This window comes from Mytilus edulis, chromosome 2 (genome assembly GCF_963676685.1).
Source record: "Mytilus edulis chromosome 2, xbMytEdul2.2, whole genome shotgun sequence".
Classification (NCBI taxonomy): Eukaryota; Metazoa; Mollusca; class Bivalvia; order Mytilida; family Mytilidae; genus Mytilus; species Mytilus edulis.
The window spans coordinates 44,300,429-44,324,503 of NC_092345.1; the positions used below are offsets into that span (position 1 = coordinate 44,300,429).

At 32.2% G+C, this 24,075-nt stretch overlaps 1 protein-coding gene across 1 annotated transcript; it reads right to left on the bottom strand.

Moving 5' to 3' along the window:
- Positions 1-8,686: 8,686 nt before the first annotated feature.
- LOC139512215 (neuroligin-4, X-linked-like) lies at positions 8,687-19,911 on the bottom strand. Its single transcript, XM_071299654.1, has 11 exons — positions 19,577-19,911; positions 17,728-17,886; positions 17,267-17,411; positions 16,409-16,594; positions 15,763-15,905; positions 14,072-14,204; positions 11,885-11,962; positions 11,226-11,284; positions 10,348-10,486; positions 9,504-9,639; positions 8,687-8,949 (listed from the first exon to the last, which is right to left on the bottom strand). Exons 1-11 carry the CDS (start codon positions 19,760-19,762, stop codon positions 8,745-8,747), a joined length of 1,569 nt encoding a protein of 522 aa, XP_071155755.1. The 5' UTR covers positions 19,763-19,911; the 3' UTR covers positions 8,687-8,744.
- Between the last annotated feature and the right edge of the window lie 4,164 nt (positions 19,912-24,075).

Below are 24,075 nucleotides of genomic sequence, written 5' to 3' on the forward strand. Positions count from 1 at the left end.
AAAATTACAAGTGATTTTTGTTTTGCGACAGGTTTTGTTCATTTGCAGGTATGATTAAAATATATTTTGAGGTTTTATTATTACATAGATTAAAATGGTGTGTTTTTTTCTTATTCTTTATGCTAAAACAAACATCAGACAGCTGAAAAATAAATGGAAAAGATCAGCGGAGAGTCAATAACATGCACGACGAGCACCCTTAATGTCCCTATAATTTCGAGAATGTTGTATTTATAATTGATTATACAAGATGAAAGAGAGCATTATAAGACGTAGCTAGTACTTTCACTTATATCGTTATACGTTAATATGACTGAGAAAAAAAATAACAATCCCTTATTCGGAAACTCTTCTTATTCATGAACATTCTTGTATGTAAGAACCTAATTGATTTGACAACAAGTACACCGACCAGGATATAAATGCTTAATTGTTTTCAAATATTTAGTTATGTGCACACCAAAAGACCAAACCGTTGTATGATTTGAGTAAAGAACAATTAATACCTTTTCAGAGACAAAAAAAAAAAGAAAAAATAATAATTTTTCAATTTCACGTTCAGATATATTAAGATAATAAATGACTGTATGAGTCTTCCATTCAAATCGGGACCTTTTTCTAGATACCGACTACATGACAGGATCTAATACCAATCTGACAGATTAAGTTTTTCCAATGTGGAAAAGGATCTGATTATCCCTCTAGAGTACCTGAGACCACTCCTGGTGTTTGTTGGGGTTTGTGTTGTTAATCTTCGTATTAAACTGTTGTGTTTAAGACTGTTGTGTCTCTAGATGTCGTTTTTTTTTACCGTGGCGTGGTCCGTTTTTGACTTGTAATAAATTTGAATATGTCTTTGGTATCTTAAGATTCGCAATATTCTTTCCTGTAGTGAAAAAACGTATCAAAGATATATATGGCTTATAATTTGGTACGTCAGGAACACTCTTCTATTCATTGGTGGTGCTCGCGTCATAGCAGTTTAAACACCAAGTCAAATACGAAATTGTAGATCGTTTATAATGGCCGAATTTCCGAAACATTGTGCCAAGTACAAAGAAATTTAACTCTGTAATGAGGTATAAAACCTTAGCGTTTTTTATAATTGAACATTTTCAACGCATCTTATTTTTATATATTTTAATTGAAATGTTGGAAGTTAATATGGTTCAATACCAATTTCATTGACAGGGTTTTTATCAATACGCAAAAACAACCTGTTTTCTAAGTGATATGAAGAAACGTTACTGAATCAAAGCCACAAAGGTTTATAGTCATCATTTCGAATTGGTTGACCGATACAGTGCGTCTGTGTTTCAACTGGTGAAGGATACGTTTCGCGGTTGTATATCTAATGTTATCAGATGCAAAGTAGAGTCTGCTCGACATATCTACGCATACGGTTTGGTTTTTAAAAGCAATTCCCTTGAATTTTGTAAACATTGATTGGATTGAACTTGAAAACAATATTTTTATTCAATCTGACGTAAATTTTCAATCAACAGCATATTAGATATCAAACGTGGATACTTAACTTTGATGTTTTATCCGGAAATAAACCTTCTTTATGTATTCTTATGATATTTTATTATAGTAACAAAATCTTTTAACTCTTAAGTACTATGAACTAGGTATTGTCTCAAATATAGTTCAATTACGAACAGAGGGGTGAAAGATACGAAAGGGATAGTCAAACTCATATATAGAAAATAAACTGACACCGCCATGGATAAAAAATGAAAAAGACAAACAGACAAATAATAGTACACTAGAAACAATATAGAAAACTAGACTAAGCAACATGAATCCCACCAAAAATAGGGGTGATCTAAGGTGCTCCGGAAGGGTAAGCAGACCCTTCTCCACATGTGGCACCCGTCGTGTAGCTCATTTTATTACAAACCCGGTAAATAGTCTAATTCAGTAGGTCACCTTCATGAAAAGGGATGTAAGGAACATATCCGATATAATCTGTGAAACAGATTTAACTATTCACGAATTTTACTGTTTTGCTGGGTGTGATTTCCCATTACTATAAGACGTGTCAGGGGTCTTTGCTATCCAAAATTAATGTATTTAGTTATGATGTTGTATTTGTAATTCTGATCGGATATTGTTAAATGTGTTGTCGTTAGTAGTTGTAATTCTTTTTTTTAATATTCTATTCGTATGCAAAAGTAAAGATAATTTATTACCCAGTTCATTTATAAGATTTTAGTTTGAGCAACTTAAGAAATACCTACATAGCTAGATAATACACAATTAATTATCTAATTACTAACACTTTCTATATTAAATAAAATTGTAATTGATATATTATACATCAAATACCATGATTACTAACCTAATATGAACAATATCAACAATTTTTTGAAATTACCGGTGACGTCACCTTTAGTAGCGTTATTATCGTGTGATAATGTAAGTTTTTTTTGTGCTGTTTTATGTGTGCTGTCTTGTGTTTTGTTAACGTGTTCGATTTTATTCTGTGGTTAGTCCCAACTTCGGTGTTAACATGAGCATCAATTATATAGTCATTTTTATAAATTTACTCTTTGCAAGGGTACAAATAATTCTAAATACTACGGATTTTCGTGTCTCAGGTATAAATAGAATTAACCGTGTTTGGCACAACTTTTTGGAATTTCGGGCCATCGGTGCTCTTCAAGTTTGTACTTGTTTTGTCTTTCTACACTATTTTGATCTGTAGGGTCTTATGTAGACGAAGCGCGCGTATGGTGTATAAGATTGTAGGCCTGGTACCTTTGATAACAATTGGCATGTCGAAATGTCTTATTGTAGTGTTTATTTGTGTATTTCTCTGTCCTTAATGTTCTTGCATTTATTTGTGATGTAGTCCTGTCCTGTAATGTTATCATTTTAGTGTTATATTTAATAATGCCATAACAGTGGGAGGTCTGGCTAGCCGCAAAATCAGGTTCAACCATCTAATTTCTATCAAATGTCCTGTACCAAGTCAGGAAAATGGCAGCTGGTAACTTATAGTTCGTTTCTGTGTGTGTTGCAATATCGTTTTGGTTTTCTGTTGCACTTCAGTGTTTCTGTTGTTTCTTTTTTTTCTGATATAGTTGATGTGTTTATCTCAGTTTTAGTTTGTAACCCGGATTTGTTTTCTCTCAATCGATTTATGACTTTCGAACAGCGGTATACTTATATTGCCTTTATTTATTCCATTACGGTCAATCAACTCGTTACTAATATGCATCTTCTGGCCATATTCGACTTTGCCGGCTGAACAGTTGGAATGAGATCCATTTTAAAAAACATCAAATCACTGTTAAAAATAATAAAATAAAAAAAATGAAGGATGTATGGATTAATTTAATGTCCTACATAGGAACTTAATCCTTAAATCTTCAGACGCCCTTAATTTATAGCATCTTATTTATTTTTTTTATATTTGAAAGTATTCATTGCACTGTATTTTTATCATGGTGAAGCTAACACAAAACAACGTGTAAAAGAGGGACGAAAGATAACAGAGGGACAGTCAAACTCATAAATAAAAAAAAACCTGATAACGCCATGGCGTGAATGTGGCAGTTGAATATTTTTATTGTACATTTCATTGCAGTAAAAACATTCTGAGTCATAAATATATCTCGTTTCAAAGCCCTTTTATTTTTTTATATTGTGTTTCTATAGAATACTTTGTAAACTTGAGGTTACATGGTTTCGGACGCTTGTACACGCTTGTGACAATTTGAATGGTTATCTTCCAGTGGGAGTTATATTCTATGCATTAGTTTTAAACTTTCAATTTACTTTCAAATCGAGATAGCTTGTAAATGAGTCATATACATATATATATGAAGGTTCCTTCGGTAGTGCAATCATATTAAAGTGAGCAGGAATACTTAGATAAAAGTTTTTTAAAAACGAGCTCCAAAGTAAATCCAAAAGGGGAAAACCCGTAAGAGCTAACATTAGCGTTAGATATTATACACAAACGCAACTAACGGAAAACAATTGTCATATTCCTAACTTGGTACAGTCATTTTCGGTCGGAAAAGGTGGATTTCATAGTTATCGATAACTCGTATATGTAGGACAGTTGTTTAATGTTCCGTAATATAGAAAGTTGTGGTAAGCAATCCAAAAAGACATAATTGATTTATGTTACAATAATTGGCTTCTAGCATCAAAAACATACATCACAAACATAGTCAAAAAATGATCTACAAAGATGCAAATATATGTAAAAAAACAAGACGTCAGCAAAAACATTATTGTAATTGATAGTATATCTGATAAAAATGGCAACAACATTTGTTTTTGTAGTTGATAGTACATACAATGCTAGTGTATAATGCTGTATAATCATACAGTTTTCCTAAAAAGTACAAATTCAGTAAAATACACATGTATAAATACAAGGGGTAACAAAAAAAAATCGATAACAATGAAAAACAAACACAGTAAAAACTTCTTGTGTCCAAACTGAACCCCTAAACCATCATTCACCAGGCACACCTAAAGCCAAATAATCTGAAAGATTGATGCACAAATACCAAAAAGAGTCGTACGACAAAATAAATGAAATAGCACAAAGTCAAATAAATGGAAAGCTGCAAATGAATTAAGTGCATGTCTCACAGAATACCATGCATAATGGTCTGAAAGTACGTAAAAAGGAAAACGACGTCTGAAACTAGAATCTATTTATAATCCAATGCCTCCTTGTAGTATTTGCTTTGTAGACATTGAATATCTACCAACTAGTTCTTTGTACTTAGTCTTTGTAAATGGTCCCACTGACGATACGTCAATGGTGTTTGGTAGCAGTTTTATAAGCATTGGCTTTTCTCATTTCCATGGAGGTTACTTTATCCTTCGCATAAGTCATGGTTCATTGACAGTGAATGTTTTGCAAAGTTTACACTTTTTATTGTAATTTGGATTTAACATTTGTATAAAATTGCAAATAATACATGATTGATTGTTGGTTGCTTAACGTCCAGTGGCAAATATGTCATGCATGTTTAGGACGAGAACAAGTTTGCAATAAATAAAATTGGTAGGTCTTGTCATAATAGAGGCCATTCGGGATGATGGTCGGGGAAATTTCGACTGCCACTGGAAAATGAGTGTATATTGGATAGGGACAGAAATTTTGCCTTGCATCAGACCACCTACGGACATCTCAAAGAGTTGTTGCAAAGGTTCTTATCGTACAAAGAGCGCAAATAATACAGAAAGGCGAGATACATCCCTGTTTCTACATTTGAGTGTGCGTAATTACTTAATGTATCGTAATATTACACCTTTGTATGCATTTTTTTGCAACAGGTTTATTTGTAAAGACATATAAATAAGTAGGATATGTAAATACTTTGAAATGTAAACGAACCATTTTTTCGTATAAAAAGTACTTAATGAAAGAAGCTTTATTAAATCAACCATTAAAATTGATGACATTATGTCGTAATGCTTTTTTATGGTCATAACGGTAGTTAAGAAGGCCAACTTGATGGGATGTTGTATTAGTTAAAAGACAAGTTATAGCCAGAAAAATAAAAAGTAATGAAGGATTATTATTTTTTTTGAAAACCTTTTATTAAAACTTGAAGTAAATACATCCCACCCGCCACAAAAAAAAAACAATAAATAAACATTCATCGAAATGCGAAAATAAAGCTTTCAATTACTAAATTATTTTTGAGCAAGTTTGATATGCAGGATTACCCTAAGAGAATTATATACTAGTACAATTGAGAAAGGCAATGGGAAATGTGTCAAAGCGACAACAACCCGACAATAAAACTCCGCACTCGATGGCGTCCTTCAGCTGGCCCCTTAAAAAATATGTATACTAGTACAGTGATAATGGACGTCATACTAAACTCCGAAGTATACACAAGAAACTAAAATTAAAAATTCTACATGATATCTGTTGTAGAAGTAATTTAATTGTATCTTGGTTCTAGTCAAATTAATCTAGATCGTTGATTTTTTTTTTAAATTTTATATACTCGGGACGATTTAGAGCTTGGTTTCTTATCATGACACTTCTATATTGTTGAAGTTTGCATGTTGCCCTCTAGACATGTATTCTTATTTTTTAGTTGCTGTTTTAGTCATTTCTAGTTATATTCGTTTTCAAAAAATACAAAGATGAAGAACATCCACAGTAGCAATCTTCTTTTGATTGAGGATTCTTGTGTGCATCCCTTTTATGTGTTGTCTCTTCCGCGATTCTAATTTCTCATTAGATTTCCATTCTACTAACGAGCTTTATGTATTGTTAACACTCACTCTCTTCACAAAAAAGAGTATCAAATAAAGGCAACAGTAGTATACCGCTGTTCAAAACTCGTAAATCTATGGACAAAAACAAAATCGGGGTAACAAACTAAAACTGAGGGAAACGCATTAAATATAAGAGGAGAACAACGACACAACATAAATGTAACACACACAGAAACGGACCAAGCCTGAGACAAAATCCGATGAGAATAACAAATATAACATAAAAAACAAATACATGAATTTGGGATAGAAAAGTACCGTGACATGTCTCATAGTAATGTGAATTCACACTAAAATATAAGAGGAAACAAACGACACAACGTAAAAATGTTACACACACAGAAACGAACTATGATATAACAATGGCAATTTTCCTGACTTGGTACGGGACATTTAAAAAAAAAATGGTGGGTTGAACCTGGTTTTGTAGCATGCCAAATCTCGCACTTTAATGGCAATGTTAAATATAACATTAAAATGACAACATAATATTACAGGACTACAATATAAATAAATAGGAGAACGTATTAGGCAAAGTAACACATGAATAATAGGTAACAAAAGGCATCATGTTTAAAATTCAATACGCCAAAAACGCGCCTCGTCCACACAAAACTTACTAGTTACGCCCAGATATAAAAGTTCGAAAGTCAAAAAAGGGTACAAAATTGTACAGCACTGAGGATCAAAAGTTGAAAAAGGTTGTGCCAAATACGGCTAGTGTTTTCTGCTTGTGATAAGAACATCCTTGTACATGTTAAATACCCAACATCATAAGGAATGTTTGCATAATTTGGTTTATATGTAGCGTGAAATGATTACGCCTCAGCAGCCTTTTGAGACACAGAACAAATAGTTTTCAAAAACCATTTGAAGTGGGAATGTCAAATTCAATATTTTACCTCTAAGGAATCAAGTGACATTTCAGCTATGTTAAATACTTTTACTGTTTTTTGCTTTGCAATTTCCTTTATCCACCAAAATATTTACCATGTAAAAATAAATTTGAAAAAAGTCATTGTCAAAGGCCAAAATCATGACAAGGGCTGACATATTGGAAGAGCTTATCCTGCTGATTATTTGCTTTCAAACTTTCTGTCAATAAATACAAGTTAGAGGTTAAGATAAAAAAAAATGCCTGGTAGTTGTTTTCCATTCCTTTGATGTGTTTGAGCTTTTGATTTTGTCAATGGAGAAATGACGTTCTGTTTTGAATTTTTCTTGAAGTTTGTATTATGTACTTTACCCTTTTGAGTAGTTTTAAAGATAATATTAGAAACAAAAAAATGTTAGAAATATGTTGAATTACTCCTATAAAGAGTCGACAAACGATTTCAGAGGTATCACATTCTTTGCAGAAACTATATTTTAAATCATTTTGCTAGGTAAACAGAATACTGTTTAGACTGTTCATGAAGATAAATGTGGCCAAGTTGGATTAATTTGGCCGAGTAGATTCAGAAACGATTTTTGAAATAAATCACGAACAAAGGATGCCAAGCAATGAGAATATCTCACTTGACCATTTGTTCCAGGTGAGCTAAATATTTGATTTATTTGATTAAATAATTAATAATAAATGTTGATAAAACAGATACCCAATCAATTAAAATCTACCAAATATAGGCACTTTTAGTCAGTATCACTTACTGGAAAATAGTGATGCTTAATGCCAGCAGTAAATCTTGAAATAAACTTTATACATTTAGCGTACCAGAGTTCATCTGTTATCTTACACATCATAGATAAAATATGTGATCACCTGCATGGAAACAGCAATCATATTTGTTTGTCCTCAGTGCTCTTCAACTGGCGCAAATACAAAATATCAATCCTGCTATCTATGATCAGTTTATTTGCTATGAATGCTTCAAATGAGGCTAGTGGTAAGTTTAGGTCTTTGTAAACTGTTCATTAAAATTACCTCTCTTACCTAATACATATATTGTCGACCACATGTGATTTGGCCTCTTGTATATATGCTAAAAAAATATTTGACTATATAGGTATGTTGAGAGATGTAAAGGATACCAAATAGACATTAGAACGCAAAATTCTAAAATAAAAACTATCTGACAACGCCATAGCTAAAATAGAAGACAATTAGACAAACAAACAAACAAACACAAAACACAACAAAGAAAACTAACAAGAACAGATTTTGTTTCAAATCATCGATCTAAAAGTTTTTCTTGTGTTAATTCCTAACAATTCATCAAACATTTTTCTGTCGTAAAGTGGTCAGTTTACTTATATTCTAGCCTCATGAAATAATGCAGTTTTTCATCTGAAGTAGCAAAAAAGAGCTTTTATGAAAGAAGTATTGGAAGCAAAATTACTGCATTTAAATTTGTGTTAAATGTGGTTATCGGTATCGAAGGCTATTCTGATAATCATAGAAAAAACAAATGCCATGTGATAGATTACTTTTAATTCTTCATCATATCGTTATTGGTATGATATATACGAATACATTACATATACCGTCTGTATGGTTTATACCTATAGGAACATTTGAAATTAAAGGGAAACAAATATTTGTACCAAAAGTCAAGTTTGGGTTGTTTAAAGTTGATTTCGTTGGTAATAACTGTTTTTCCATTGACATAATTCAGTTTGTTGATTGACTTTCTCTTAGAATTGTACTTCCTCAATTTCAAATCACAGGATCGCCAGTTTCTACAATTAATCAAAATATGAGAATACGTATATAATGTGTAATCAATATTTTTTATTTATCTACTTGCATTATATATACAAGATTCTATTGTATGTCTAATTTTTGCTTTTTTTTTTAACTATTTTAAATAAGTTCCATGATTAGCCAAAACTATACCGCAGGTATACATTTGTACAGTCAGCATTTGTTTTGTTTATTGCTCTTATTCTATTGATTGTTTTTATTTGTGTCAGGTTGCTGAATACTAGTATTGTTACGTTAATTTTAACAATGTCTATCCTACGATGGCCGGTATTTGTCGTTATAGAAAATTTGGTTACCCTTTTAGTAAACTATCTTTAAATATGACTTATCTTTTCACAGCCGTCCTTCTAATAACATAATACACAATTATATCATTAGGCATTCATTACAAAAAAAAACCAAACGTACAGCCCTTTGATCAAGTTGTCAGGGTGATTAACACACTTCATCATGGGTGATTATGTTTTCCCTCGTGTATTAATCTACATTAACACCTTAATCCAAGGGCAGTATCTATATAATATCATACCCTTTTTTGACAAAATTGCTCATGAGTTGCATCGTCCTTTTAGAAACCTCTGCATCACGTGGTGTATAGGAGAACTTTGGATGTCCTACTGTCGGTACACCAAATACATAAAATACATCCCATCCGTGCTGTATTCCTAGTAACAAAATAATAAGAATTAGAATTTACACCAAATCTCAAAAGTCTGATATTTTTCTTTTCCAGTTTAAATAAGAGATAATATATGCACTACATTTCATTCAAAATTACAAATGATTCGAGTTTATATCATCTTTATTGGTCTTCACATCAGATGCATTATTTTATTCTAAAGAATAAAGAAATATATATTTTTTTAATCATACAACGCGGAACCTACTTCTTCAACGGTATATGGAAGGATACTGACAGTCAACTATTTTACACTTATTATAAAAAATAAGATGTGGTATGATCGCCAATGAGACAACTGTTTACAAGAGATCAAATGACACAGAAATTAACAACTTTAGGTAACCGTACGGAGTTCAACAATAAGCAAAGTCCATAATGCATAGTCAGCTATAAAGGCCACGATATGACCAATGGAAACAAACGAGAAGAACTAATGGCCTTATTTATGTACAAAAACATGAACGAAAAACTAATATGTAACACAGCAACAAACGACAACCACTGAATAACTGGCTCCTGACTTGGGACACATACATACAAAATGTGGGGAGGGGGGGGGGGGGGTAAACATATTAGCGGTATCCCAACCCTCCCCTAATCTAGGACAGTGGTGTAGCAGTAAAACATAAGAACGTACTATAAACAGTTGAAAAAGGTTTACCTTATCAGACCAGTAAAAATATAATATTACCTATCCAATCAGGTCCGAGTACGTTTTGAGAAACATAATCAAAACTGAGTGTATAAACGTTCTTTTGCCATCTAGAAATCATGTCTGCTAGTTTCATCATTGGCGCAAAGAGTCCCATATCTGCAAGGACTTGTAAGCCCTGAAATATTTTTTTTTTCGAGTATTTTTTGAAAAATTAGTCACAATAAAACCTTAATAAATAAATTTGGTGTATTTACTGTCTTCTGATTGGTAAAAAGTATTACTTTTATTTTCAATGTTGTCAATTGTTATGGTGACACGCCCACTCTGACGTTGTGTATTCATACGCCAACATGTGTGTACGTTGTTATTGTAAATATAGATAACATAAAAAGTTCTTTGAGCCTTACTTTTGATAGAAATTTATTTATAATGAATGACAATAATTTATTTTGAATTTGTTGAACCATAAAATTAATTTTATAGGTCAATAAATTTAAAATTATTAATAGCCAATCATTAAATATCAGACGATTGTTTTGCCTAGATTTGCGTAATTAATCTAAAGATTTGTATTTGTATTTGCTCTTATGTGTACTTGTTCATCGTCGTTTTTCTTGTTCATGCCATGGTCAGTTGCTTTTCGACTAAATAGTTTTTGAATGATTCTTTGGCATCACCCGCCATTTTTTTACTCATTTTACTACAGTACTTGTAATCAATCTATTTATCTTCAGCAACAACAATAATTTTAATTTATGTTTTTTGTTAATATTTTCACATTGATATGAGCTTGTTGTTACAAAAACATTCCTCCAACATTTATTGTCGTCACAATTTTTGTTATAGGTAAAGTTAGGACACGACTTTGTTTTTCCAACGAGTAAAATCTGTCTATTCTTATTTTATCAACTTACTGGAGGATAATTTGATAGGTTCAATCTCTCCCAGATCTTTATTTCTTTTTTCACGTTTTCTACAAAATAGCTATGTTTGATTTAAAAACATTTAGTATCAAAACAGAATTTGTTTTTACTATTTTTTGCTAGTAATTTCATGGTTGCATTAATATAATTATTCATTCTATTTATTCATAGATGTTTAGTTACCTTTCTTTGCATTTCACAATTTAATTGGTAACGATTCTGTTAATTGATGGAGTTCGACTGATAACCGGATTTGCATGTCATGATTTTCTTCAATTCTAGTCGAACTTTAAGTACTCAAAGTTTAACGATTCAATCATTGTTCAGATGGTACTTTAAGGAACCTAGTTTTATCATTTATTACTAAAAAATTGTGACAATCAAAAGACTTGAAAATAATTTTTAGGATATAAGGTATCCTGAATATGATTCAATTATTTTTATACATGTTAATTTATTGCAAATTGTTTTAATGAAACGTTGACAATGGTATCCAGTGCATTCAGATATGTATTGCTTGGTATAATAAGAAACGTATAGAATGATTAAAAATGCACATGGAAAGCATAATGATTGCTGAACCATCACTATGACACTTGACATTTGTCATCTTTTTTTCAAGTTATCTACTACATTATTATCTTAAGTACCTGCAAAGTCAGGTTTTCCTGCAAACAGAGTCCTCCCAAAATATCCGAGTAGCTGGTCTAAGTTGATCTCTCTGTACACTAAAATATTGCGGGAAAATAATTTAGTTTGAATTCATTGATTTTTACAGCTCAGATTTTATTAGATGTAAACAACTATCTTACATTGTTTTCTTATCTTCCTATTCGAATTAAAAGGAAGGAAAACAGTAACTAAGAAAAAAACCTATACCAAGGGACGACCTTTCTCGTTTGTATGTTCGATTTTCACGCATGTTAAATAAAGCAGTATATAGTCAACAGTGTTTTCCTCGGTAAATATGTTCAGCGTATGCCTTCAACGAGTCATGAATATTATGTCAGTTGTTTTGTAGTCGTTTTGTTGGTTGATATAGTCGTGCGTTTTGATTTTGTCTGGTTTTTTTTTTAATATTTAATTTACCTTCAAGTTCTATAATTTTGCTAATACTTTTTAATTTCTTTATTTTCTTGATTGATGTTTTTTGTTATGTTTTAAGAAATTGGTTTAATGAAGTTGTGTTTTCGAAAAATTCAAAGTATTTGAGAACCCTCTAGCAAGTAGAATAGTATAGGGTTATTGCATGAATATTGGGGAATATTGTCCCGAGTAGAATTTTATATTGCACGAGCTTGCGAGTGCAATATATGTTGTACGAGGGACAATATTCCCCAATATTCATGCAATAACCCTTTCATTGTATAGCAATATAATATTTAAAAGTAAAAATTGGTTTAAACTAAGATTTTATCGTTGGTGACGTCATGAATTTCGAAGATTTATTGCACTAGTGTAATATAAGAATTTATTGCACGCTAACTTTTGGTTGCTTTCTGTGGGAAATATTTTATTACTATACAATAAATCAAGTTCTCACACACAGACTTGAGTATAATGTATAAAACTTGCACGTAAATGGTAGTTACTTGCACGTAAATGGTAGTTGATGCAATAGAAAAGACTCAAAACATTCAGCAATGATGGAGAAAAAAATCACAAATTAGTTCTGTCAAACACATGACCGACTCCTATATTGATAACCATGTTTATCTTATACATATATTCTTTTTATTATAAAACCAATGACTCGTACATTTGATATTGTCTTGTAACTAGAACATTAGCTGATTATCCTTCAAGAGAAAACGAATTCACTGTACGTGGGTTTTTTTGTTTTTTTTTGTATACATTTGTGTTTCTTTTAATTCTTTTTCAATGTATCATCGGTTGGTATAGTTTAATTTAAGGAGATAGAATATCATTTTCTTTTTTAAAAAAATCATAAGGATAGTAAATCGGTTTGTTTTTTGTTTTTTTTTTGTTATGTGTGAACAGTGCATGCAGGCAAACCTGTTTCAAGGGACCACTTAAGTGAGTGCAAAAAAGAGGTATAAAAAACGGATGTTTTTGAAATTCAGGTTTAATATGTATGAAAAGCACTACAAAGGTACCGACAGTTAATGGTCTAACATCACATGGTTTTGCTTAATAAAAGTGGTCATTTAAGCAGGTTTGCCTGCATGCACGTATGTATTTTTTGGATGGATGAATGATGGATGGATGAATGGATGGATGGATAGATAGATGGATGGATGGATAGATGGATGAATGGATGGATGGATGGATGGATGGATGGATGGATGGATGGATGGATGGATGGATGGATGGATGGATGGATGGATGGATGGATGGATGGATGGATGGATGGATGGATGGATGGATGGATGGATGGATGGATGGATGGATGGACAGATGGATGGATAGACGAATGGATGGATGGATGGATGGATGGATGGATGGATGGATGGATGGATGGATGGATGGATGGATGGATGGATGGATGGATGGATGGATGGATGGATGGATGGATGGATGGATGGATGGATGGATGGATGGATGGATGGATGGATGGATGGATGGATGGATGGATGGATGGATGTATGGATGCCTGCATGCACGTATGTATTTTTTGGATGGATGGATGGATGGATGGATGCCTGCATGCACGTATGTATTTTTTGGATGGATGGATAAATGGATGCCTGCATGCACGTATGTATTTTTTTGATGGATTAATGGATGGATGGATGCCTACATGCACGTATGTATATTTTGGATGGATGGATGGATATACATGGTTGTGTTTCAGTAGTTTGTTTTTAAATACATACTTGATGGGTCTAATGGAAATCCTTCATCCCGTGATATCATTAATAATACTGGACGACGCCGGAATTTTCCACAAGTAAACATTTTTTCTGGACTGCCTTTTAGAAATTCCCCATCAATGATAACCCAATTATCCTATTGAATTATAAAAAGTAATTAGAAAAATAGTAAAAAGTACACATCGTTGTTTGTTAATCTGAGTCAAATTTATTTTGTCGTCTTAACGTACGTTTTAAAGTTCTTGTTTGATGTCCAAATAATCTGAAAAACGTGCCCGAAAATTCAATTTTCAAAAAAATATCTTTTATTTGTGTAGTGTTAATTCATCTTAGATAATTTAGTTTTGTCTTGAAATTATTGGTATTGACACCAAGCTTTTTATGCTTTAAATAAAGGATTTTAGAATTCCGCTTATCTATTTTTGCTTTACAGTCTCACTGATTTATCCATCCATGACTTTCAAATGTTTGGGTTTTAGAGTGTTTTAATGAAGGTAAATCAAGCAAGCCCTTCGAAAGCATGATATATATTAAGTCTTATTTTCATTTTGAATACGATTGAACCGCTCTCATTATATCTTTTTCTGCATTAACATTTTTGAAAGAATACAATTGTCATTATAAGACATTTTAATGTCAGTGGATTAAGCATTCCGAGCTGTTCGTCAAAGTCTTTTAAGCGGTATTGTGTATCATGTGTACGTTTTTTAAATAAAGCCGAAGTGACGCCCGCTTCCACAATATTTGTTTCTTTCAGTTCTTGTTAGTTGGAAGAAAGTACAATAATAAGAGTCCCGATGGCTTTTTGTACAGGAATTATACTCAAGTATGAAAGGTTGACTTCCATTTTCATCATAAATTAAAACATATACGTAATTTCATTTCTAGATACAAGTACATATACACAATTAAATGCTTCGAAACATAGAAAAAAGATTACGCAATGAGAATCTAGCGTATAACATTCATATTTTAGGCGTATTTCAATTAAACTATGTTAGCTATTATACTTTTGAAGAGTGGTGGTATCTCCCATAATTGAGTGGGAAGAAATATATTTTAGAATAATACATCGGCTCGATGACAGAAAATGACGACAGTACAGCTATGCACTTCCAAATATGAAATCAATTCAAAACTTCAAACCTGACTGATTGTTGAATAAAAAATATCTAGAAGTGTGGAATACACTGTGTTTATTTTATTGTCACAATGAGTGATCAATAAGAAAGGCCTCTCTATACAAAGTACGTGATTTGCGCATGTTGACTTGCCAACAGTACAGGGGTTGACTCATCTTTAAGACAGCAACTGCCCTTGTTTGACCCCCAACCCCCAAACAAACCATACCTACAAATGATCTTCACTTCTAGATTCAATTTTTTTAACTACTTGACTGTATCAAATTATCCCAAAATTAATAATAAGTAGAAATCAAATTTCAAAACTACTCGATAGTCTCTTAAGAAAAATTTAAACATCTATAATGTGTGAATATACATGCATCAAAGGTGATAATTAACAATATTTGTGTTCTGTTCGATTAATTCAAAAGAAAGTTCGCAGAAATGTGTTGCTAGAACTTAACAACAAATTGCACAAAGACAAATAAGTTCTAACGGTACATGTTGATTCCTTTTCAACGTTATACTTATCTACTTAATTAGGAATTACTTGAACAGTTTATTACTCACCAGTTGTGGCTCTGTAGTGATCAGACTGTAACCCGGTCGACAATTGTGAGGAATACTTGATACTCTACTGGATTGTACACAAAATGAAGGAAACCAGTGCGAAATCGGTGTGCCACTGTGCATTATTGTATTTCTAAATAATCCTGTTAGAGAAGTTAAAAGCATGAAGTTAAAAGCATGTAGGAATCAACACTTATCAATGACCAAATTAATTATCACAACTTTTTATAATTCAATATCAGACATCGTGTGGAATAAATGAGATAAATCTTTCGTTTAGAAGCGTCACAATTAATGAATAAACAGAGGCATATACGTTATGCCTATTTGGTCGGCAATGCAGGCACAAATAACATAAAGAGGGGTACGTACAATCAGGATGTTTTTCAATTGGTACGAAGTCTAGTATATTAACAATGCAGGTAATGTTTACACAAATATAAGTGGAATCATTTAGAAGGTACTGCATTTATAATGACGCCTAGTGTATCGCTAGAACATGCACCTCTTACCCTGCACACACCGGGTAGTGTAGTGATTGTTTTTTCTCAGTTTCATTGTGCCTAGAGAATGAAACAGATCAATTGACTCAAACAAATTTACGGGCTGTATTTTAAACTTTTCATCTTTCATGGTATATTCATACCTTTGGTCAAATCTGATAGTAAGTGAACACCAACGTCCCCGGCGCCAGCACTATGTCCATATAAGGTAACTTTAGACGGGTTACCATTGAAATACTTGATATTTCTTTGTATCCATTTCATAACCAATACTTGATCCATAAGACCATTGTTGCCCTTTATACCTTTACTTGGATCGGCAAAAAACCCTGTTAATGTTGTAAAAGAATGCAGAACGTTATAAACATTTGGATAATTTACATATAATTTAAAGTCATAATCAAGTTTTGTATTTATTCAATTTGTTCTTTGTATTTGTCCTGTGTGAGTTTAAAATTGAAATACACATTTTTGAAGTAGATGAAAATGTATCTGGAAAGGAAATTTTTTTATTGTTTGCCATTGAAAAAAAGTTGAAACCAGTAAAAGAATTATGAAATGTTCTAAAAGGAAAGGAAGGATACACATATACCGATGTTAATTCAATAATCAATACTTGTGAAAATTTCGATAATGGACTGGAATTCAGATGGAAAATTAAACCAAATACACTCAGTAAAAAATAATAAAGAATGTACAATGGTCGGATATTGAAAAAAAATAAACAATTTCAACTTAATGTTCTCTTAAAGCAAATCAAATTAAAAAATGAAGCAAACATTATCGAGAAAAGTTTGGAAAAGTGTTGCTTTGACATATTAAATTTATTAAATAAATCAATAGTCATTTTGGCATTTCGGTTAAAACAATTTTTGGTTTTAATTATTTTGCATCTCAAGCTTTTGTGCTTAATACTTGTCTTGCGCGCTAGAAATGTTATTTTATCCTGAAAAATGGGGCTTTAGATTACAACGTTTGTGCTGGTCTTAGATATATTATACCTAGATTGGCGAGTCTATAGTTGAAAGTGATAACAATGATTTCTCCATGTGCAGCTAAGATGTCACCATCAAACACAGCTCCCATTCCTTGAGAATTAGAACCTCCATGTATGTACAGCAGAATCGGCAGTGCCCTTTTATTGATCTGTGATTTCGCAACAAAATAGAAATTGTTTGAAAATACTCTTTACTTTAAATAATGAATTGGTTAAAATTTAATTACAACTGAAATTGTATTTTTCTTTATTATGAAAATATAACATCCATTTGTGTTTGAATTATATTTTTAGCTAGAATTATAAGCGAGTGTTGCATAATTTGTATTTATATTCATTAAATAACTATTTTATTTCAGACTTAACTATGAGTTCAAATTCCCTAAATAAAATATCAAGTCATAATTCTTTTTAACAGCATCAGATAAACACTTTAAGTTTGGGGATTCTGAAGTTATAACATACTCTTGGTACATAAATGTTCATATATAGACAGTCTTCGTTAAAGTTGTCAAACCCGGGTCTATGAAAATTTATTTGGGCCCGTTGCTCCTGTGGGCATGCTGGTGGAAGATTTGTTGTGTCTAAAATGCGAGGACTCCATCTCAGAGGCTTCTGTGGTCTCTGTAAATAATGTATATTTTTATATTCAAAAATCTTGCCAGACATAGTACTGTTATCGTAAATAAAATAGTAAGATATCAAAATTTTCGTAATAAATAATATTTTTTGGGGAAAATAAGTCATTTAAAGCAATATCGGCTAGTTGATTTACCGCAATAAGTAATTAAGGCAACAGTTGATTTGAATGTTACGTTTTTTTTTTTCAACAAGTGAAAAATATACAGCTCGTATATTGAATGTGTAATAATTTACACATTGGTCTTATTCAAATATAAAAACAGAATGAATCAGATAGATATGTGCCTTTCAAGCATCGTGTTTTAAAAACCACTGTATCCCAAATGCTTTAACATAAATGCTAGTATGTCATGCTGGTCCCATGAGTATTAAGGGAAAACAAGCAAATGTGATGCAAAAGGCATTCTTGAATTTTTCACTGAAATCTTATTTAATATTCCCAAAATGTTATTCTAAAACTCAAGTGTTGAACACATCATTTGATGATCACATCTAACGAATGAAAATCAACTGACAGTTTCCAAACCTGGTTAAGACAATTTCTTATGTAGAAAATGGTGGATTTAACCTGGTTTTAAAGCTAGCTAAAAGTCTCACTCGTATGACAGTCGCATAGAATTCCATTATATTGACAACAATATGTGAGCAAAACAAACAGACATAATAGGTGAAAACGTCAGAAAAATTCGGTAAAGCAGAAATACCAACATTTAAAAGACTTGTCAACCTTTATTTCCTCCTTCTTTCCTGCACTCACTGATTGAAAATCCTTGTATTGTTCCTCGCTATATTGGAATTTAACAGCCACAGCGTGCATAAGCCTTGTTAATGATTACTAGTACGTATTTACCGTTATATATAAAAAGTAATACATAATTATGTATATTATGTCTTGTACTTTTATTATTTTCACTAAGTCATTTTCTTAATGTCATGTATGCAATCAACGCCATTGGAGTATATTTTACATTTACTTACAATCAAAACAAATATACAGGAAATAAAAATGATACTTAATAAGATATCCACCTGTTTTATCTACTTATGCATAAATGATAGAATACATTCGACTTGCTCTTATTAGCTTATTGACAATGCATTCAAGTGAGATGATATCGTATGTGCATTTCTCATCACATTCGACCATTCATTTTCAGGCAGAATATAGATAAGACTGCGACCACTTTGTCAAGCATACGTATTTAAAAAAAAGAAGATGAACGCCTATAACTAACATTCTAATTAATTGAGAACAATGGGTAGATGTGGCATTTTCATTGGCATTGTGTATACATCTATATAATTTTCAGTACTTTCAAATGTTCAAAAAATCTTTCATAACCATCTACGCAATTAGTTCCTTTATATTGAGCTGACTTTTTAATTGTTCGCGGCCCTCGCATCAACTATTTGCAAGCATAATTTGATGTCATTTAAAAAAAAATGCTCGATAGAAAAAATCCCGCAACTGCAACGATTCAATCTGAAAATGAATAACATAATCATCTGCTCTTTTGTTGTTTTGGGGGATAAAATGACAAAATTGCACAATGTTATGTGATTTAAATTTCCTCCCTCACTTATCTAAATTAATTATCTAATTTATGCTCATATCACAGCTAGTCAAGATAATTGGTGGTACTGATCTTTTAATAATTAAACATTCCCCTACCTTGTAGCGTAGATGACCCGTCGGAGGAGATGCATATGGAACACCAAGATATTCCTCCACTTCTACGTGCGGGACTCGAAAAGTAATTTTTCCGCGTATTTTTCCATAACGCGTTCTTTTTGTACATGTAGGAAAACACTGGGTTGTACCCAAAACAAAAGCCAAAAAGATTAAAATCTTGGACATTTTGTTGTTTAGTGGTTTGTCCTGCTACTTCCCGATAAACGATTGATGACAATAACAGTAACTTATAGTACATATGCAGTTTTTAAATTTGAAAATAGCTAATTGTTTGTTGCTATTGTAACATGTGTAAAATGACAAGGGAGTTTTTTGGGGCAACAGGTTTTATTTATTGACAAATAGGATTGGAAAATATTTTTAAGAAGTTATATCCTTACGTAAATTAAAATATACCATACAAGATTGAATAGTACATCATAAGATGTAGAAAGCATATTTAAAGTGAAGCTTTATACGAGAATACAACTAAGAAAAATGAGTAAACTCTCGAAGATGTCGAAACAACAAGCAGTCCCCGATAATTAGTCAAATGTCTACAGATCTCAAACCCGCTTGCAGAACTCAATTAAAGACTGATAGAGCAATTTTAACACCGACTGTCAATATGAAAGTTATCAAATTCAGCTATATAGGGTGTTGTCAAGTTGAAAGGCTAACACGGACGGAAGATCAAAATTCAGACGAAAATTTTAGTAATAAAAGATAATATTTACAAGATTGGCAACGATAGTACATTGTACATGTATTAGAAAAATAATATGGGGAAAATTTACATAACATACAACTTGCACTTTAAAGATACGAGTTTCTTACACTTTGAAAAGTTTAACTGTTGACTCATTCTTCCGACAATTTTACAAATGCCGATGTATATGTTCCAAGTTTTGTGATCACATTCCGTCCTGTTTATCCGCGAATGAGACATCACCGAATTACATTTATCACCAAAATTGTACTTAATGAAAAGCACAACGAGTGACACAAGTCTGCTTATCCTTCATAGTACCTGAGATCATTTCCTGTTTTGGAAGTCATCGTGTTGATCAGTCTTTAACTTTTTTATGTTGTATTTTGTAGACTGGGATTAGTCTTTTTTTCGTTTTACGTGTTGTCATACTTTTTTCAGTCTTCCACGTCTATTTAATAAACATTAAAAAATATCCAAACTCAGTACTGGTTGACTTAAGATGATTTCGGCTATTTTAAGATCATGTGTATCATTTGGTTATATAAATCTATCTTTTTTGCTATTGCGTTGTCAGTTTGCCTACAACTTATGAGTTTGAATGTTCCTTTGGTATCTTCTGTCTCGCTCTTGAAAAAAACTTGTTGTTATGGGATTTCCCCCTCTTCTCTACAAAAAGAGTGTTGTTGTTCCAGCAGACAAGCCTTTACATGTTTGTTCTGTATACAAAAAAAATAACTGAATTGCCTCACAAAACATCTTTGACACTTATTATAGATTTACTTATATAATTGACAATTTTTTTTAAGTAAATCTGAAATATATCCTTCTTAGGTTTTAACGTAGAAAAAACACGACACAAAACCTTCTTTCTTTAGATTAGGGATCCAAAGCTTTCCAAACAGTCTTTTAAAAACCATATATAGCAGACAGGCTTGTTTATATGTTCAATTTAGCATATTTCTAAAATTATTACTACTACGTTTTCTACAGTAAAAATGGCCTTCAAGAATATTGTAATGTGTTATACTCAACCAGCGGTGAAACTTCGATCACTTTTTAGCTACTGAATCAGATAAGAGACTACAATCAAGGATCTTCGAAAAACGTGACGAAATACGTTTATTTCCAATTCCACATGAGGTGTAGGATATACTTACCCTTAAGGAACACATGCAATCACCCCCGGTTTTGTTATGGTTGGTGTCACGGAGTTTTTATTTATTATAGTATTCATGGTTTAGCTCGTTCAATGCTGTCTCTTTTTTATGTTTTCGTTTTTTGCATTTGCGTTGTCAGTTTGTTTTCGAGTAATGACTTGGGATATCCCTTTGATATATTGGGCATCTCTCTTCTCTCATGCATGTCTCTGTAGAAGAAACTGATAAAAAATTCTTATAACTTTATTAGCCAGAAGTGCGTATAATGTATTCATCAGTGGCGCTCGAATCAAAACAGCTCGAATGCCAAGTCAAATACGAAGTTGAAGAGTATTAAAAACGAAGATTCATAAAAGAGGGACGAAAGATACCAAAGGGACAGTCAAACTCAGAAATCTAAAATAAACTGACAACGCCATGGCTAAAAATGAAAAAGACAAACAGACAAACAATAGCACACATGACACAACATAGAAAACTAAAGAATAAACAACACGAACCCCACCAAAAACTAGAGGTGATCTCATGTGCTCCGGAAGTGTAAGCAGATCCTGCTCCACATGTGGCACCCGTCGTGTTGCTTATGTGATAACAAAACCGGTAAATAGTCTAATTCGGTCGGTCACATTCATAAAAGGGAAGGGGATTGTAGTTACGACGTAAGGAACATATCCGATATCATTTGTGAAACGGTTATTTCATAACGGTCAACAAATTCGTGATGGCGTCCGTACAATTTACGAAGGGATGATTTCAACTTCACCATTTGGAACTCTTGGTTTAATTGCTTCCTTGTGAGCAGCAACCCTCTATCAAGAAAATCATGATAGGAAATGCAAGCACGGGAATATCGTATCAATTGGGAGATATATACCCCGTATGCAGGTGCTGCTGGAATGTTGCTACTTAGAAATGGAAAGGTCACAATTGGAAAGCTGAAATCATCTCTTTTGTCGTAAAGTTTTGTTTTCAACCGACCCTCATTGTCAATTTCTAGATGTTAGTCAATATATGAGGCTGACTTAACTGTATCTGTAGTATCCTTTATCTCTAGTTCTATGGGATAGATGCGTTCCACAAAGTCACCAAATTTTGAATTATTTAGTGAAAGAACATCATCTATATAGCGGAAAGTAGAGTTATAGGATATTGCTAACTTCTTGTTTTTCTTCCTAATAATAATAAAGAAACAAGGCATTGTGCCAAATACAAATAAACCAATCTATGCCTTGGGGTAGACAAACCTTAGTGTTTTGTTAATTTTGGAACATTTTTTAAAAGATCGTATTTGACGTTGGTGTATCTCTATTGATAAGTTTCACTTGTTGATGTTCACTTTATATACTGACTTCATTGATAGAACTGTTGTCCTTAAAAAAAACCTGCTTCAACAGGAAAACGACTAAATCAAAATTATAAAAGTTTTATGGTTATTATAATGAATTGGTTGACCTCAGCAATGTGTCTGTGTTTCAACTGATAAGAAATACGCTTCGCGGTTTTAGATTTGCGGATATAAAAATATTCGCCTGGTGTGTAATTAGCTGACTGTGACATTTTGACCAAGTCTGGATTTGTATGGTGGTGTTAAATGCAAATCAGGAGCTGCTTGGCATTACTTCTCACTTGCTCCTTATTGGAGTTTTATTGCAATTCCTACATTTTTGTTAACATTGATTTAACTGAGCTATGCAAAACTATTGTTGCCTCATATTTAAAGTGACTGAAAAAATGTACCCAAGAACAACAAAATATTGATATTTTGTCATTGTTATGTTTCTTAAACCTTATATTAAAATCTATAAACTTGTTAAGACATGATGCATTTAACTTTGTTGCACCGCTAAATTAAAAATGTTGTTACATAGATATTTTAATTGATTATACAAGGTGGGATAGTGCATCATAAGATGAAGAAAGCACTTGAACGGAAAACTTTATACGAGAATACGACTGAGAACTAATTGAATTGGTTTTATTTCATAACTTCTCGAAGATGTCGAAACAACAGGTAGTGACCGATAACTGGCCAAATGCCTTCAGATCGGCAAAACATAATCAAAGAGAGCAATCTCAACACCTACTTTCAGTATGAATTTATCAAACTTAGCTATATAGGGTGTTGTCAAGTTGAAACAATAACTCGGACGAAATTTTAAATTTCAGACAGCAAATATTAAAGGAAGAACATGTCTACAGATTGTCGAAGATTTAAGATTGTACATATATAAGAAAAGTGAATTGAGAAAAAAAAAATCAAAGAATACAACTTGCACTTTAAGAGTTAGAGGATCATGCCTGAAAACAGGTCAGAAGCTATTAAGATTAGTGTTGTCTAATCGAACAGTTTTGACTTACAGGTTACTCGGATGAATGTTCGACCGATTAATCGGTTAAGCGATATGTTAAGTTGATGTTTGAAGACCTTATCTATAGTACCCAGTACGATTTTAATAATACGATAAATTTAGGTTTGTCCTTTGATAATTAATTGTATGAATTTCTATAAATTGTATGTTTTTCAATTGGATTTTGATTTGTTTTGATTAGATTTTAAATCTTTTTTCGTCTCTTGATTTAAAAACAAATCAAAATAATAACCTTGAAATCATACAAATTAATCTATGGAA